We start from the raw sequence: 14,049 nt of genomic DNA, 5'->3' as shown, positions 1-14,049 counted from the left end.
GACAAGCGAAAACAAACAATAATAAAATTATGAAAAACTACACAATGTTGATGAAATAAAATAAAGTATAATAATAATAATAAATATATAGTTTTGTCCAATTTGTAAACAAATACCTGCAAAACTAATCACAAATTTTAGCATGCTAACACTTTAAGATGGTAAATATGGTAATCATTACACCTGTTTAGCATCAGCATGCTAACATTACTATTGTGAGCATGTTAGCACAGTGTTAGCATTTAATCTCAAAGAGCTGCTGGTAGCATACAGCTATGTTTTGTCTTTAAAGGGGCACCACGTAGTTATATATACATACATATTTGCAATATTAATGAGTAAATAATACAAGCCCAGTATTTATTTTTTCCATAACTGAATAAACAAGCTGTTGTCAGAGGAAAATAATGTCACCAGAACACTGTTTGAAGCTAGAAAGGTGGCAGGGTCCGCCACAGATCAACAAAGGAAAACAGTATGAAATTATTCAGTTTATTCCAAAACAAAAGGTTGTTTGTTTAGTTTGTTTATATCACGTATTTCAAAAGGAAAAAGTGGTTGTTCTTTGTTAAAGGAACAGTTCACCCAAACTGAGCCACCATCTGCTCACCCTCACGCTGATGTAAAGTCAGGTGAAGTTTCCTCGTCCACAAAACATTTCTGGAGCTTCACAGCAAAACTGAGTTGCAGCGTTCTCCTAAACAGCTGAAGCAGATTAAAAAAAAACACAACATGGCTCTTCACTGCACATGAGATCTGAAATTGATTTGAAAGACGTTATTTACACCTTTTATTTGAGCTGAAATCTTTATTGTAGCTGCTGAGCTAAAAGCGTTAGCGTGCATCCCGTCAGAAGTAAATGCACAAGCTCGACCGTGCTGAGCCATTTTATATTTATTTGGTTTCTTTACTTCAGTTGTTAAGGAGAACACTGCAAGTCTGTTTTGCTGTGAAGCTCCAGAAACTTCACCTGACTTTCCATCAACACGGGGCTGAGTAGATAACGACTGAACTCTCTGAACACTTTTCTGTCTGTGTACAGTTTACCAACTCCCCAAGTTGGAAATTAACATACATTCCCTTTAACTGTGTAGCCCTGGACGTCTATACCACTCCCCAGTATTCACTGAGGATGTCCTGTTAGGTCTGTGTGTGTGTGTGTGTGTGTGTGTGTGTGTGTGTGTGTGTGTGTGTGTGTTTGTGTTCATGAGAAATGGGAGGGTAGAAACTTGTGGCTGCTTGATTGCTCAGATAGTCCTCAACATCAGAGCTGGAAGGATTCATCTTGTGTTTGCAGGCTTCAACACAGAAAACTCACCTCAGGAGGGAGCTGCCCTCTTCATCTCCAGCACGCTCATCATCACAGCACGGTATGAGAAAGTACAGTATTTTATAAAAAGACTTGCTTGAAACTGCTTTCAACTAAAATGTGTACATATGAAAGGGTAACTCCACTGGTTGTACAGATCTTGGGGAGGATTTCTGCAGGCTGGAGGCTTTATTATCGGCTGCTAGTGTAACATACCCCCGAATCTCCAAAATGTCAGTGGTTGAGTTGCATTGTGGGTGATGTAGGGGTTAAAAGACACAATACATCTGGTCCAGCTGCTTTATTTTGTTTTTTCAAACTGTCCTACAGCGTTATAGGGCGCGATGTTAAATCATAAACATGCACGACAAATTATCGGCTCGTTATTAGGAATTTTTCATTTTTGACTATTTATCGGTATCAGTGGGATTCTAGCCGATAAATAGAAATAATATGAACAAACTTAAAAACTCTGATACAGCAGGAAGTTTGTTTGTGATACGCCAGTTAACACAGAGAAGAAGAAGAAGAAGGGTAGAGCCGTGCAGCGTCGTTGCCGTTTGTTCCAGCAGGGATTTCGTTTTAACACAAATCTAATCAGAGCTGTTGGATATTAAATCATCTTAGTCTTAGTCTTTCTTACTGTCAGGTCTGCATAAACTACAGGTTGTGAACTTCATTTTAAAGCAACATTATGTAGATAATGGCATTTTGTGCAATTTGGCGCCCCCCATAGTTTCTGAGTGCAACACCTCTGTCGTTAACACAAATCCCACGTCTGTAACAGTTTGTCAGACGAAGTGTAGGTGATCCGACCTCTCGCTGAAGTTACAGTGCAGAAACAAGTGACGGGGGCAGAGTGGCTGAGACTGAAGCCATGTTTCCATAAAATTAAAAGGGAATTTTAAGCAAAAGTTTGCAAAAAATCAAAATGCGACTCTGGTGCGTTTCCACAAACTGTTTTGAATGAACTCGGCTACGTAAAGCGTAATTTCGTCAGAGGATGACGCGGCGTAGGCGAAGTGGCCACGTCACGCGTGGATGCAGACGGCGGAAACAGCTGATCAGTCATGTGAGCTGAACGTTTAGAGTTTATTCGGCAAAAATCTGTTTCCCATCGATCATTTTGCGCATTAACTCTGATTTGCAAAAGACAACAACCACCTCAAGCGACGGTACAAACTTTTTTGGGACTTCGAGGAAGTTTCCATAAAATTTCTAATGCGATATTCTTCAAAATGCTTTATGGAAGCACCACTACAGACACTGTGCCATCAGAATGACTTTGAAGCTGTTGTTTTAAGATCAAAAAGCTACATATTGTTGCTTTAGAATACAAAAATATGAAATAATCAGATCTATCAGATCAGCTAATAAAGTCTGTATTGTGCAACCCCCTGTGCATCACCTGTTACTAGGCAGAGTCAACAAATCCAAGCATGCACTGACAGTGAGACACTGATACTTTCTGCTGTAGGTTGTTAAATGGCTTTTTAAACAACCTGTTGTGTCATTTGAGTAACATTTCAACCCAGCACGTCTGCCACCCTCCTCCTCCTCCTGTGTTTCTGTTATGTAATGCCTGAAAACATAATCAGATTAACCCCGAAGTAAACCTGAACTATGTCCAGATATGAAACAGTTTCCCTCTGCTTCTCACTCCAGACCATGAGCGCCCACGAGCACAACATCTCACTGGACCACCTCAATGGCACACCGTGGTTCGTCTACGAGTGCAGCATCGAGCTGGATGCCAACAATCGGCGCGTCGCCCTCTTCCTGCTCTACCTTTTCGTCTTCATGGTGGGCCTGCTGGAGAACTTGCTGGTCGTTTGGGTCAACTGGCATCGACGCCACTCGGTCAGCGGGGTCCTCTTCTGCATCATCAACGTGAGCCTGTCGGACCTGATGGTGATTGTGATCCTGCCTTTCTTCATGATGGAGGTGACCATGGACAAGGTTTGGCTGTGGGGGCGCTTCCTCTGCAAGGTCACCAACCTCATCTATGTGGTCAACTTCTACAGCAGCTCCTTATTCCTGGCCTTCATGACCCTGGAGCGTTATCTGTCCCTGACCAGACCCACGTTTCCCGCCTTCTTCCCTGTGGTGGGCCGTCGCCGCTGGGTGCTCTGCGGAGGCCTGTGGACGTTCTCCTTGTTCCTGGCTCTGATGGAGAACGTCCACGTGGATCTTCTAGAGTGGGACGAGCCCGGCTGTTACATGATGCCCGAGCACCACTACATCGAGTGGTTCGTCACTGTGGAGTTCCTGTGCCTGCTCTTCCAGTTCCTGGGCCCCGCCGCCGTCATCATCACCTGCAACGTGCTGATCGCTCGCGCAGTTGAAACTGCGCCGGATGTGCAGGGCCGCCGGGAGGTGTGGCTGGTGCACGTGTACTCCCTGGTGTTTGTCATGTGCTGGCTGCCCTACCACATGGTCATGTTCCTGATGATCATCGACGACATCAACCCCTACATCTTCAGCTGCAACACGGTGGAAGTCCTTTACTTCTCGTTCAGCGTGGTGCAGAGCCTGTCTCTGTTCCACTGCGTCGCCAACCCCATCCTCTACAACTTCCTCAGCAAGAGCTTCCGCAACAACCTGATCAACACTGTGGTGACGTACCTACCCAGAGAGGGAACGGAGGGCCAGCTGGGTGCAGGGACCCAGCCCAACGCTTTCAACGGAGACGGGGGAAACCCGGGGAAGCAACGCAAGCTGAGTAACGCCAGCACCAGCCAGTCTGATGTCGGCTCATAAGAAAAAGAGGCTTAAAGTGAAGAAAAGATTTGACAGAACTGAATCCAGCGTTGGTGCTTCAGAAGAGCGGAGGTGAAGATTTTTACACGTCATCTCACTCTGGTGGTCAAAGACTCATCGTGCCGTCTGTTGCGTAACGGATGGTTCTCACCAAAACACCTAATAATCCACTTCCTGTTTGTTTTATCATGTATCTGATCACCGTTTTAAACAGAGGAAGGCAGGAAATGTTTCTTTTTTTTTTCCCCCCTCAAAGCTGCTCAGCTCCCACAGGAACTCATGGCAACCTTCCTAAATCTCATGGCACAGCACGGGGGGGGAAGAGTAGTGCCACACCAGGAATGTGTGTAAACAAGTCTGCTGTATCCTCCAGCGCCAGATAAGGGCAAAATACATAAACATCTTGCAAAATGTGAAAATGTAACTGAAAAGACGAGCGTTTTTTGATTCATCACAAATCTAACGGATAAATAAAAAGTGCACATTACTTAACGCTTTTTTATCTGTTTCTGGATGCTGCTGTCGTCTACGCCTGCTGTCGCTTGTAAAAGAAAAAATGCAATAAAAGTCCGTCGGCTTCAGCTGGAGAGTTGTTTTTTTTTTTTTTACTCTGTTATCATAACACCAGATTAGAGCAATAAAAAGAGTTCGAGGGAACATGCATGTTGGGAAGCTTGTTGTGTTTATGTTACCGACGCACTTTGCTGCTCTTGCACTTCGGCTATCTCTCCTCTCTTTATTACATTTAACTTCTGCCTCCGTCTGGAATGTGTCACGTTCAACAGTTCAGATGATAAGAAGGCAGAAAAAGGAAAGAGAGGGGGGGGTGTCAGTCCACAGATGGCACAATAACAGGAAGAGATGAGGCTTTTAAAAAGGTTAAAGGTCACGAGTTCTTGAAGCGGGAGGGGTCACGATACGACGCGCAATTCTGCAAGTTCATCACTGAAATTCTGATGATGGATGGAAAACACAACCAAAACAGATTAAAAAATCACTGAGGGGTGATAACAGTCTTTCCTAGAGGCGTTTTTATTATTTATTTCTTTTTAAAAACAATATTTAAAAAAGACCAACATTCATAGATTGTTTCAGAAACAGATAATGAAATGTATAAAGGCATAAAAATAAATAGTTACACTGCTGTCATAAATATGAGGTAAGACACAAGTATTACACAAAAAAAAAAATGTGATGGGCACTTAAATATCATGTTTTTACAGCACGACATGCTTCACACGCTCTCCACACGTGAACACAGCGTCTGACTAAATGGCATTTTCTCTCTAAACATCGAGAACATGTTTTTATGCTTCAGTGACGGGCGAGTAAAACTTTTCTACGTGGCTGGTCGTGTTGCAACAGTGACGTGAAAACTGTAAAAGACATTTAAAAAAATCAGTGTGTGAAAATAGTGACTGCAAATATAAGAAAATAATTTCTATGCTACAATGAGGTGCTACTTTTAATAACAGTGTAATAATCATCAATCACTGACATAAAAACCTATCCTGGTATTTAAGTTATAAAGATACAGACTTGTTCAGAGCGCTGCAGGACAAACAGCTTCCCTTCTTTCACTGACACACAACAGGATACACTGCCACCGTGTGGCGACTTTTTAATCTTGGTTCAAGCAGACTCGACCTCCAACACCGGCTGAATCAGTGAACAGCATCTGACAGGTAATATGTCCACTACATTCTACAAGTCTACGTCTATGACAGAGCTGACACGATCCATCGATCGGCTGATTAACAGAGAAGTCATCTGCAACAGTTTTGATAATCGATTAAGTCGTTCAGGTCGTTTATTATTAAAAAATGCAAACATTCTCTTGTTCCAGCTTCTTAAATGTGAGGATTTGCAGCTTTTTTTGCTGTTAAATGTAATTTTTGAACTGGATATCTTTGGGTTTTGGACTGTTGAAGATTTCACCTCAGACTCAGGGCAACAGAGCTGCTGCAGGAATGAGTCATAAAAAACGTCTCAAAGTCAATGAGGTTTTTTTTTTATGGGTTTTCAGTTAGATGTCCTAGAAAATAAGGTCTGTGATTGACACAGGCTTAAAGGATAAGTTCTACAAAATATTTAATTCAGTCATTATCTCCTCACCCCCATACTGATGGAAAGCCAGGTGAAGTTTTGTGGTCCACAAAATATTTTTGGAGCTTCACAGCAAAACAGCGTCGCAGTGTTCTGCTAAACAACCGTGACTTGTTTTAAAACATAAAAAACAACAGACAGAAAACAGAAAATGGCTCCACAAGTCTCCAAAAGACCAGAGCGCCCAAACTGACATGAAAAGATGTCATTTACACCCTTTTTTAAGATGAAATCTTCACTGTAGCTGATAAGATAAAATCATTTGCGCACGTTGTATCTGAAGAGCTCGACCAACCGCCGATGGTGTAAATAACATCTTTTCAAATCAATCTGGGAATCTAGTCTCCAGCTACTTCGGTTGTTTAGGACAATGCTGTATCGCTGTTTTGTTGACTTTCCACCAGCATGAAGGTGAGTAGATCATGACTACATTTTCATTTTTGGGTGACCTGTACCTTTAAGAGATGTTTATGTTTTTCACACAAAAAATTATTTTTACGTACCTTTAAAAAAAACGGTTGCTAACGAGCGGCCAAGCGAGACGACAGAGGTTGTCGGGCACATAAAACGTTATGATACCAAACATGATGATTCATCTACGACTTCAGCTGCAAACTACTGTAACTTTAAGTTTACGACTTGCAGATTGATCAGTTTAAAGTAAAGTGTGTATAAGTCATGCTACCACGACGTAGTTCGTACCTTTTTTACTTCTGGTATATTTACGCTTCATTAATCACAAAAGTGGTGTTGATCTGTGAGGATTAATAAAACATCAAGTGTCATTAAGCATCATTAATTTAAGAGCTTATTTTGTAAAATAATTCAAAATCCAATTTAAGAGAAACCCACAAGCTTTTTGTTGAGGGAACCAGGATGATGCTAACATCCGGGTCGGTCGGCCTACAAACATACATCATCCCTGCTGCTCTCTATTGCAACAGTCATTATTTGACATTTTACACCTAAACGATTAATCGATTAATCAAAAACGTAATCGATAGTTGCAGCCCTACTCTATGATATGCAGTATGTGGTCCACAACAACCAGACACACAGGAAGTGTCAGAGGAGGGAAAGAAAGGGGACACCAGGCTGATCAGGTGTCCATGGTGGGCAGCGGTTCTTTCGAGTGATCATTGTACATGAAGGTCTGCTCGATGTTGAAGTCCGGGGGCAGGTGGTCTTTGTGCAGCTCCATATGTGACGACACCAGCTTCAGTGTGGAGAAGTAAAGGCCGCAGACGGTGCAGCGGTACATGAGAGCGCCGGCGTGCGTCTTCAGGTGGCAGATCATGGTGGAGCGGCCTCTGAAGAAGCGCAGGCAGACTTTGCACTGGTACGGCTTCTCCCCGGTGTGGATGCGGAGGTGATAGGTGAACTCCCCCGAGTGGGCGAAGCGTTTACCGCAGTAGCGACAGCGGTACCACTTCCCACGGACGCCTGCTGCTCCGACTCCCCCGTCCTGCCCTGTGCTCCCGTTGGTCAGGATCCCAGAGGACAGGCTGTGCATCGAGCCTTGAAAGAACTTCTCCGGCATGCTGAAGCCCATCCCCAGCCCCAAGCCCAGGTTGCTCATTTTAACGAGGCCGCCGACCTCCCGTGGAGAGGAGGAGGAGCAGGAGGACGGAGGGCACTCCAGAGACTGGTCGGCTTTACGTTTGCCCAGCCAGCCCTGCCCCCCGACGCCTCCACCGCTCCCCAGGGACTCGGTGGTGTGCAGGCTGAGGTGGTACTGAAACGCAGAGGAGGAGCGGAAAGTCTGCGGGCACAGGAAGCAATGCAACTCCTCCGCTCCTGCATTCCCACCTCCACCCGCTCCATCTGCCCCGACTCTGAAAGCCCTCAGCTCCCTCTCTTTAGCCGTCGCCTCCTCGGCGTGCGCAGCCATGTGTCTGTCCAGCAGGGAGCGCTCTACGAAGCAGCGGGCGCAGTGTGGGCAGGTGAAGACGGGCAGAGACAGGTGGGCGAGGGCGTGCCACAGCAGGGAGCACAGGGAGAGCTGGGGGAGGTGACACACACCGCAGCTCAGGCTCTGCGCACACACGTGGCTCAGCAGGTGGTCCCTGACAGTCTGTGAAGGAGGTAAACAAAATATGAAATGAGCAGAGCAGAGGGTGAAACAGTTGGTTCAAGAGTCATTCCATATTCTTGATTTCAGTTACTGTCAGATGTCTCTCTGCGAAACCAGTTCTCTGGTGTTAATTACATACAAACAACAGACGCCTCGACACGCTGTATGTTTCATTTTACACAGCTTTCCATTTTATTTGCTCAAAGTGTTCAAACAAAGAAAGGATATTTTAATTTCACATTTTTTTAATACAATTATTATTATCATTCTGTGTGCCCGATGTGCCAATCACATACGCAGACTGATTATTGTTCTATACCACCCTCTCTCTCCCTCTCTCTCTCTCTCTCTCTCTCTCAGGTGGGCCTGACCCTGCAAATACCTACAATCTGTCGGCCATTTTGTCCTTCCCTCTCTCTCTCTCACTGACTACGTTTACAAAATATTCCGGTTTTTGAAGGAAGGAGTTTAGCGCGCCTCATACTGACATATCCCACTTGTCTTTATGAGAAAATGCTACATTTGGAAAACAGCCTAATTCAAACATCCAAACTGAATACGCAGTTTACACGACCTGTATCAAATTCTGAATACTGTCATATTATTATATTATATGAATAATGGTGGAAAACTAATGTGCACTACATCTATTAATACTTACTTAGCCCGGGGGTAATAAACGTGTTGGAATACGCACCAACAATCAGGCACACTCAAAATGTCTTTACAAATGTTCTAGTTATTATTATTATTATTATTATTATTATTATTATTAATATAACATAATTGTCAACAAATGTATAAAAGTGACCTGAAACTGTGCAGAAAACACGAACCTGGAAGTCCTTGCTGAGAGTTTTGGCGCACACGGCACACTGCAGCTCTGAGCTCAGGCCTTGGCCGCTGCCGGTCAGCGCCCCTTGTGGTATTGCGTAACTGGAGGCGGTCTGGCGGTGGTGGCGCAGCAGTTTGTTTTGGCTGCAGAAATGCGAGTGACACATGTCGCAGGTGAAGAGCTGCACCCCGACGTGCGAGAGGCAGTGGGTGACACCGGCGGCACGGTCCTGGAACGAGGCTCCGCACACTCTGCAGAGCCCGAGCTCCGTCAGGTGGGTCTCGGCGTGTCGTCTGACGGCAGCCGATTCAACTGGGAGAGGCACTGCGCAGGCTTTACATGACAACACGTTCCCCGCCACCTGGAGGAGAGAAGAACGTTATTTCTGTTGCGTGGACTCAGATTCACCCCAAATGTTTCAGTGTTGATGAATACAAACATTACCTGGCTGCTTGAGTTCCCGCCTCCTCCATTCTCAACACACACAAGGTCATCTTCATCATCCTCTTCATCTGCCTCCTCCATGAAGTTCTCATCGTCGCTCAGCTCGATGATCTCGCCTGCCAGCTGTCTCCACTGCTCCTCCTCTGTGCCCTCCATCGCTCCATTACCTTGCAGAGCCTCCCTCTCGTCCTCATCCTCCACCTCTCCAAACGTCAGCCTGCCCTCCAGTGGTGCTCCCTCCAGGCTGCCCGGAGGCTCTTCTGAGGATGATGTCGGGTCGCAGGCCTCAGCTCCGAGCTGAGCAGAGGAGTCAGGGAAGGAGCAGGAGTCAGACGGTGCAGCATCGCTGCTCTGAGGCAGAGAGCTTCCCGCGCTCTCTGAAACCATTCGTCTGTCTCTGTCACCATCACAGCTGCCTCCTGCCTCCTCTTCCTCCAGCACCTGCTCCGTCTTCAGCTGGAGCACTGGCCCCAGAGGCAGCACGCCATCACACTGACTGGAATGGCTGCTGCTTAAAAGACTGTGTCCTTCTGGTGGTTGATGATCTGCCGCCATCTGCCCATAGCCGATGTGAGACTGGACGTCTTCTGCCTTCAGGTCCAGAGACAGGGCTCCAGTGTGAGCTTCACGGCTGTCCCTCGCTGTCCTGGTTAGGAAGAGAGGCGAGGGAGCAGCGGCGGGTGTCGGGGCAGCAGACGAAGACAGAGATGAGCAGGAGGCGGCAGAGGAACACGCAGACGATGCAGATACCGCAGCAGCCACCATGCTGGAGTCCAGGGGGAGATCTCCAGAACCGGCTGCTTTACAGTTTGCAGACACAGAAGTCTGCAGGTCAGGAAAAGTAGCATGACAAGCCCTCACCAGTTCACTGATGCCCAGCCTCTCAGCTAACTCATACAGCACCCCAACATCTATGAGATCAGTCAAGATGTCCCCCGTGTAGACAAACGTCAGCACCCTCTCAAAGTTGGCCGGGGAGATGAACTCCAAAGAGAAGGCAGTGGTGGACGAGGCCGGAGCCCGAGCGAACAGGTTGCGGAAGTACGTCCCGGCGCAAGCCAGCACCGCACGGTGCGCCGCGAACGTGCGGTTGCCAACTTGTAGGAACACATCACAGTATCGACGGGATTGTCGGCAGCGGTTGAGCTCAGCGAGAAGGCTGGCAGCGTGGCCGGGACCCTGCAGCCGGATCCTCATCCCTGCTGCTGCAGCTCCTGGTGGGCTACAGTGCAACTGCAGGAAGAGACGAGACAGTCAGAGCAGAGCGGAAGAAGAATATGTGTGGTGCATACAAGGGCTGCAAGATATTGAAAAAACCGACATTGCAAAGTTTGATTTTCTGCGATATATAAACTGTATTACAATATAAAAAAATACAGGAATTTCCTCTAGATATCTTAAATAGATCTACTACCATGCAGCAACTACCATGTATCCAAGAACCCTTAAATCAGACATATCAGACAGACTTCTCGTAGATTAGTCATAAAAAATGAGAACTGTGGGAATCTTCCTAACATTTCTTGAGTCAAACATTCATTTAACAAAATGCAACTTCCCGCAGAAAGAAAGAGTTGATTGTTGAGTCTCCTGCCTGCGTCGTCACAGTACCGACACTTTGGTTTGGCAGCTCAGGTTGGACACCAACCCACAGCGTCAGTAACAATTAACCATCTTTCTCTGGGAAGTTACAAATTGTTGCTCTACATTAATGTTTGACTCAGATCATTTGACTGGAAAAACTAAAAACAGAGAAGCAGCATTCTGTTTTTATGCAACATAAATCTGTAACAAACTCCCCGAAAACTTGAGATCCGCTCCAACCCTCAGTTCTTTTACTGGCCAGCATTACCACATTTATATTTCACACCACACAACACATTTTTTATCTTCTCTTGTATTTAAAATCCCTTTTTTTATATGTATTTTTATAATTGCCCTGTTGTTGAGAGGTGCTATACAAATAAATCTGTCCTGTAATGCATCAGCAAAGACTAACAACAATAACAAAGCACAATCAGCTTGTTTTACCTTAAATAACCTTATTACAACAGTGTCATCTCTGGTTCAGTATCTCTAGTTTCAGATCAGATCAACTCGATAAGACGTTATTTTGACATCTTAGTCGCTGTTTTCAGTTACTACTTGATTACTTTGAACAATAAACGTCTGATTTTATTGATAGTGAAGTTTGAATATTTAGAAATACAGACTAACAAACACAGACAGCTGGCACATGAGCATTGTCACCAGATTTAGATGCATTAAAGAACTTAAAACACTTCAGGACAAACATTTGTTACAATAAATTAATTTGTAACTGGAGTGTGAGGACAGACAGTGATGCAGCGATGAATGAAGCTCTGGTTTAACGTCCACACAAACATAAACAAACACATTTGCTCCCATGAATCGCAGAATGACACCAGACTCCTTGTGTTTTATCTTCTACACGTTGGTTTTACTCGCAGCGGTCCAACACGAAGCTAACCGAGCTGAACCAGTGTTTCCAGACAGTCCAGACACATTGTGGCAACTCTGTTCACCAACAGCTCAACCACACACATCTGATTTCTACACATTTACACGTTTTTAAAAAATACATCGACACGTTATTTCGTCCCGTCGGTCTCGTGACTATGACTCACCCATTGAAAGGTGTCTGAAGGTGACGAAGAGGCTCCTGTTTTCAGATGTTTTCAAAGGGGACTCTGGTGGTCGTCCACGGATCTGATAATTACAGTAATTACATCCCTTTTGATCGGCCGTCGCGCGTTGATGACGTATGTCAACAAAAAGCGCCCTGGACGCGCCCCCTGCAGTCCGGATGAGTCATCGCAGGGAAGAAGGTTCAGAAACAACCAAGTTATTAATAGATGCTCATGATTAAAAGGGTTTTATCCTATTTAATTAATATTTACAGAAGCAAGGACGTTAATAAAACTGGACACCTGGTGTAGAATACTTTTTATTGATTGATTGATTGATTGATTGATTGATTGAATAAGAAAACAGGCAGTTTTAATTACTTGATAACTCAGTATGGGTTTCCTTATTTAATCATAACTTATGAATAAATAGATAAATAAAATATATAAACATACAAATACATATAATTTATAACCAAATATGTCCTGCTAAATTTAATTGTATACCTCGATATATTGATTTATTTTGTCTTCTATAAACATGTACTACTCCCATAATTAATTAATTATGGTATAATAATTTAAGTAAGTATGCGTTATCCTGCACCCACTTACCCCTCACCATACATATCTACATATTTACACATATATACAGTATATACTTACCTTCCTTTCAGCAAACAATGACTAAATAAATAAATGAACAACTAAAACAATTATCATCATAACCACCCGGTGAATTTTAAAGCCCTTCTGCATCCCTGTACCTGTGAAAATCATGTTTTTGTTTTTCCTCCTCCTCCTCCTGCTCCTCCTCCTCCTGCTCCTCCTCCCGTTCCTCCTCCTGGTCTTCCTCCTCCTCCTCCTCCTCCTTCTCCTCCTCCTCTCTTTTCACTCAGGCTCCCTCCTGATGGACCACGGGGCCCCTGGGACCTTCTACCCCCCCCGGGTCCTGCTGCCTCACATATTGATGGACCTGGATCGTCACACCCTGAGCTCCGCTGGATCCTTGCTCTCCTTATATCTGTATTTCTGTAACATCTGCTGCCTCTTCTCTCTGATCTTCTCTGTTTTACTGCTGATCATCTCGTGTGTCCTGCCCTCTTCCAGGTCACCACGGTGGAGAGGAGGTCGCATGGCTCGGGCACCACTTGGCGATGCCTCGTCCTGCTCAGTCGTCCTCCTGGATCCACAAACTTCACATATATTATATAGATTGTTTCAGATATTCTGTCAATGCAGTTTGTAAACTGTGATTTTGTCATTCTTCACTGTACATGCAACATCTACTTCCTGTCTGTCCGTCCTGGGAGAGGATCCTCTTCTGTGGATCTTCCTGAGGTTTCTTCCATCTTTTCTTTTTCCCTGTTAAAAGGGTTTTTTTCTCAATATGGAAGTTTTTCCTCTCTCGTATCGAGGGTGTCGTTCACTGTACAGATTATAAAGCCCACCGAGGCGATGTGATTGTGATTTTGGGCTCTATAAATAAAAATAGATTTGATTTGATTTAATTTAATGCAGGTTTTTACTTGATTTTTATTACATTTATCAGAATCTTTACCATTCTCACTGTCTCAGTTAGCATGCTGACACTTGCTAAGCACTAGACACAAAGTACAGCTGAGGCTGATGGGAATGTCTTTTGGTTGATTAGGTCATAAACAATTATGTGTATCACAAATGAACATTTTCACATGATAATGGTGCCAGATAAAGGCCAGCGACTTTAATCTTTTTCAGAGCATGGATGTCTGTACAGCCTTGTCACAGTAAACCGTTCAGTAGTCGACCAAAATGGTGGATTGACCATCACTGCCATCTTTGGAGCCAAACTTCTAGCATGGCAGAAAAAAAACTTGTATAAAACAACGTC

The 14,049-nt window shown here is 44.7% G+C and overlaps 2 protein-coding genes across 2 annotated transcripts; one reads left to right on the top strand and one right to left on the bottom strand.

The window, feature by feature from the left end:
• Positions 1 to 1,278: 1,278 nt before the first annotated feature.
• On the top strand, positions 1,279 to 4,659 carry ackr5 (atypical chemokine receptor 5). The gene is made up of 2 exons (XM_084366773.1): positions 1,279 to 1,370; positions 2,975 to 4,659. Exon 2 carries the CDS (start codon positions 2,978 to 2,980, stop codon positions 4,067 to 4,069), a length of 1,092 nt encoding a protein of 363 aa, XP_084222899.1. The 5' UTR covers positions 1,279 to 1,370; positions 2,975 to 2,977; the 3' UTR covers positions 4,070 to 4,659.
• Positions 4,660 to 5,094: 435 nt separating this feature from the next.
• zbtb39 (zinc finger and BTB domain containing 39) lies at positions 5,095 to 12,263 on the bottom strand. Its single transcript, XM_084368006.1, has 4 exons — positions 12,177 to 12,263; positions 9,529 to 10,761; positions 9,086 to 9,445; positions 5,095 to 8,249 (listed from the first exon to the last, which is right to left on the bottom strand). The coding sequence occupies exons 2-4, from the start codon at positions 10,723 to 10,725 to the stop codon at positions 7,275 to 7,277; spliced, it is 2,532 nt and encodes an 843-aa protein (XP_084224132.1). The 5' UTR covers positions 10,726 to 10,761; positions 12,177 to 12,263; the 3' UTR covers positions 5,095 to 7,274.
• Positions 12,264 to 14,049: the final 1,786 nt, after the last annotated feature.

Source organism: Pagrus pagrus (assembly GCF_965226575.1).
Source record: "Pagrus pagrus genome assembly, chromosome: 11".
Lineage (NCBI taxonomy): Eukaryota > Metazoa > Chordata > Actinopteri > Spariformes > Sparidae > Pagrus > Pagrus pagrus.
This window is presented reverse-complemented; position numbering and strand designations above follow the sequence as displayed.